The 3,636-nt window shown below is 38.3% G+C and overlaps 1 protein-coding gene across 1 annotated transcript; it reads right to left on the bottom strand.

The window, feature by feature from the left end:
* Positions 1–690: 690 nt before the first annotated feature.
* Positions 691–3,336, bottom strand: LOC132819497 (barrier-to-autointegration factor-like). Its single transcript, XM_060831042.1, has 2 exons — positions 3,211–3,336; positions 691–837 (listed from the first exon to the last, which is right to left on the bottom strand). Exons 1-2 carry the CDS (start codon positions 3,334–3,336, stop codon positions 691–693), a joined length of 273 nt encoding a protein of 90 aa, XP_060687025.1.
* Positions 3,337–3,636: the final 300 nt, after the last annotated feature.

The raw sequence follows: 3,636 nt of genomic DNA, 5'->3' as shown, positions 1-3,636 counted from the left end.
TGAAGAATTAGGGAATGGTATTTTGGAGAATGCTTTTACCTCCATTTTCAATAGCGCGATTCCAGCTGGATCGATTTGTGCAGTTTGCTCTGTGCATGAGCCAAAATTTCCATGCCGTTCTGTGCATGCATGATATCCACGCTGGTCTTCATGCCGTTCTGCGCAAGCACCAATGTTAAACGCTGACAGAGCAGCTTTCTGAGAGAGGTAATGTGCAGAGAGCAGTTTTCTTACGCTTTTTAAATGTACTGTGTTAAATTTACCCTTGTTTCGTTATTAAATATGATTTCAACCTTCATTCAGGCTGTGTTATACTTTGCATTAGACTTTTGGGTGATTCTTGAGCAATTGTTGGTGATATTTTTTGCTGGTCTATCCCTGACAACAATTTACCCACAGGCCCCATTATTTCTATTAAGGGATTTTCACTGGAGTGAGGTTTCACTGAAACATAACTACAGCATTATAGGAGAACCATTTATATTGAAGCCTGCATCAAAAGATTAACATTACATGTAAAATCAATTAAACTATAAAACAATTATTTTCAACAGGATTTTAAAGTTGTGAAATTCACAGACATTTAACATAAGCTTCACATGTTTAGGCAAGCATGGGAAAACAGATGTTATTCTGCAACACTTATTTAAGTTGAACAATTAAGCTAGATGCTTTAGATAAAAGTGTTAGCTACAGGAAGGCATTGCACCATTCTTGTAAACAGGTGGCACACTGTCCAGCTTGTTTCGTGTTGGCCCCACAGATGTCTTTCAACCAATCTTTAAACAATTCATCATCCTTTTTCAAAACGAGAAATTGGCCTAATAATACATATGCCTAAAAAGAGAAAATATTGATTTTTTTCAGTAAGCACATGAACGTTTGATTTATAGAGGACTTAGTGTCTGGCAAACAAATACCAATGTTTATCAATTACTGGCACCGCAAATTGCACTTAACACTCACATCATGAAGTGCTCTTTCCAGAACGGTTTTGTGCATTTACAACACAGAAACAAGCCCAACAGGAATATGACAGTGTTAGTGCTCACAGTCCTTCTACTTATCTTCATAAATCCCAATCCTCATTCTAGCTTTAAATGAATCTACTCTATTCAGTTTACTATTCCTTGTGTTTCCACATTCAATATTAGCAACTAAGCTAATTTGGTCATAGCTTATATTTACTGTCCCCAGTTTTGTTCTTGCAAGTGAAACATTTTCTCTATCATATCTTAACCATTCTCTATGTATAAACTCTTTCATAAATTTTAATCACTATAATCAATCTTCACTTTTCTAGAGAAAAGACCTTCCAAAAAAGATTAATATCATAGCCATTTGGGGGTTGGGATCTGATCAAAAAGGAGGGAATGGATACACGGTAGCGAAATCAATCCAATGACTGAAAAGACGCTTGCCTACTGGACCCAATAGTTCTCGTCTACCTTCTATCTTTCAACTTTAGCTGCTCAGACTAAAGTTGAAAATGAAACTTCAATCCAAAGCATGCATCCTCATCACACATTCTAAATGACTAACCTGTCTCCTGGGAGTTATCTCCATTAATACCTGAAATGATGTAAGTCTCTCCTGTCCCATAGCCCTTTGAGATCTGTGTGCTCCTCCAAGTCTGGCCTCTTAACCATTCCCTCTTTTAATTGCTCCTCTAACTGTACATTTAGCTGATTTGGCTTCAAATTATGGAATTTCCTCCCTAAAACCTCTCTGCCTTGCTTTTCTTCTATTAAGATAATCTACCTCTTTGATTCAGCCTTTAACCATCTTTCCTAATATTTCCTATATAACTTTGTGTCAGGTTTGTTCAATAACAGAGCCTAGGGTGATTCTGATTTGGAGATGCCGGTGTTGGACTGGGGTGTACAAAGTTAAAAATCACACAACACCAGGTTATAGTCTAACAGGTTTAATTGGAAGCACTAGCTTTTGGAGAGCTGCTCCTTCATCAGGTGGTTGTGGAGTACACAATTGTAAGACACCTGTTGGACTATAACCTGGTGTTGTGTGATTTTTAACTAGGGTGAATCTAGCAAACTGAAGGTATTCTGCAAAACTATCATCCAATCTTCACTTAAGTCTCACCACTGTAGAGAAGAATGCATAGTGACCAGCGAACACGGTATATAAAATTGAAAGTATTATACAAGTAAATCACTGTTTCATCTGAAAGGAGGGTTTGGGGCTCTGTTCGCTAGGAAAAGAGAAACTGAAAGGACATATGCGCCATGAGAAGGAATACTGGTGTTGGGTGTTGAGGGTGATGGAAGAGTGGGTCAAGTAAAGGGATCAAGCCAAGTTTTGAAAGGTCAGAGCAAAATGTATTTGATTATTGCATCATGCTGTTAAAAACAGAAATAGCATACAATAATCCAGTAAATGTGGAATGGATGGTTGATTTTGGGAAGGTGGGCTGGAGGTGAGGGAAAAAGTGTGGATTATTGGTACAGATTTGGTTGAGTGCCCTGCCAACCACAGTTGAGAGAAGTTCTTCGCTAAAGAAGCATTGGTGTTGAGGATATCTTTGTAAGAACAGAAACAGTGGAGACAATACAAAACAGTTAATGGAATAGCGTTCTTACAGGGAGCTATAAGAATCAGCACACTTGCAATGAACAGTGGTTAATAGTCCATGCACTGAAGTGATAGAGGTTCAGAAAGCAAAGAATCTGAGATAGTCTAGGACAAAGATGATGAATTTCCAGATGGAGACTAGATGGTACACATGCATTAATATGCCAGAAAAAAAGGGAGGGGAGCAGAGTTAAAGCAATGAATAATCTATGTATCCCACAAAAAAAAGGCAAAGTCAGAGCAAGTAGGGATTCCATAAGAACACCTTTTATATGGAAGATGTGAGTGGAACCAGAGGAGTTATCTTCAATGAAAACACACATTCAGCCAAGTGGAGGCTGGTACTGGATGTTTACAATTGGATGATCCCCTATTTAAGAAAATGAATAGACCGTAGTTGACCTGGTTTGGGGAGGAGGCTGTGGGAATTTGGAAGGGTTGAAATTTATCATGAAATGGCATTTAGGGCCAGGAATATGGCAACTTTGCACACCTTACATCTAAACTGAAAAAGTGAGATGCATCAAGTTTTAAACCAATACAGAGACTCAATTCCACTGCATCTCTTAGACATTTAATTTACAATACATATGCAGAATTCTTCTATTGGTTTGTTACCTTATCAAAGCCTTGCTCTTCCAGTTTTCTTCCAAGCGTTGTTCCAATACCAGCCAAGGAAGAAACTGACTTATTCCCCATTGGTTCAGAAACAAAATTCTTGTGCTTGTGTGATGTTGAAATCATGTTTTAGAGGTGTTAAATCTGTTGGTAACAGTAAGCAAATGTTATGCTTGGTTATCTGGAGAAGCTGTACAAGTTTTAAACTGCAAAAAGCGTCTCTCAATTCAAATTGTTTTACAAATTAGAAAATTGTAGATTGATTACAGAGGCCTAGGAAGTGGATCATCTGTGTGTGTGGGGTTGTTGGGGCCACTCAGAGACCCTGGGGTTATTGTACAAGAGAGAGTCAAAGAAGGGAATTGGGGTTATTGTAAAGGGCAAAGAGAATGTTTTGCCTCCATTGGGACATGCAATGGGTGCAAG

This window comes from Hemiscyllium ocellatum, chromosome 10 (genome assembly GCF_020745735.1).
Source record: "Hemiscyllium ocellatum isolate sHemOce1 chromosome 10, sHemOce1.pat.X.cur, whole genome shotgun sequence".
Classification (NCBI taxonomy): domain Eukaryota; kingdom Metazoa; phylum Chordata; class Chondrichthyes; order Orectolobiformes; family Hemiscylliidae; genus Hemiscyllium; species Hemiscyllium ocellatum.
The sequence above is the reverse complement of the archived record's forward strand: the minus strand, read 5'-3'. Positions and strand labels throughout refer to the sequence as shown.

Bases quoted from the DNA above. Each gene is read 5' to 3' on its own strand.
- LOC132819497 (XM_060831042.1), bottom strand. From the start codon at position 3,336: ATGATTTCAACATCACACAAGCACAAGAATTTTGTTTCTGAACCAATG. The intron at 838-3,210 runs GTAACAAACCAA...TTCTCTTTTTAG, and splicing joins AAGAGCAAGGCTTTGATAAG to GCATATGTATTATTAGGCCA.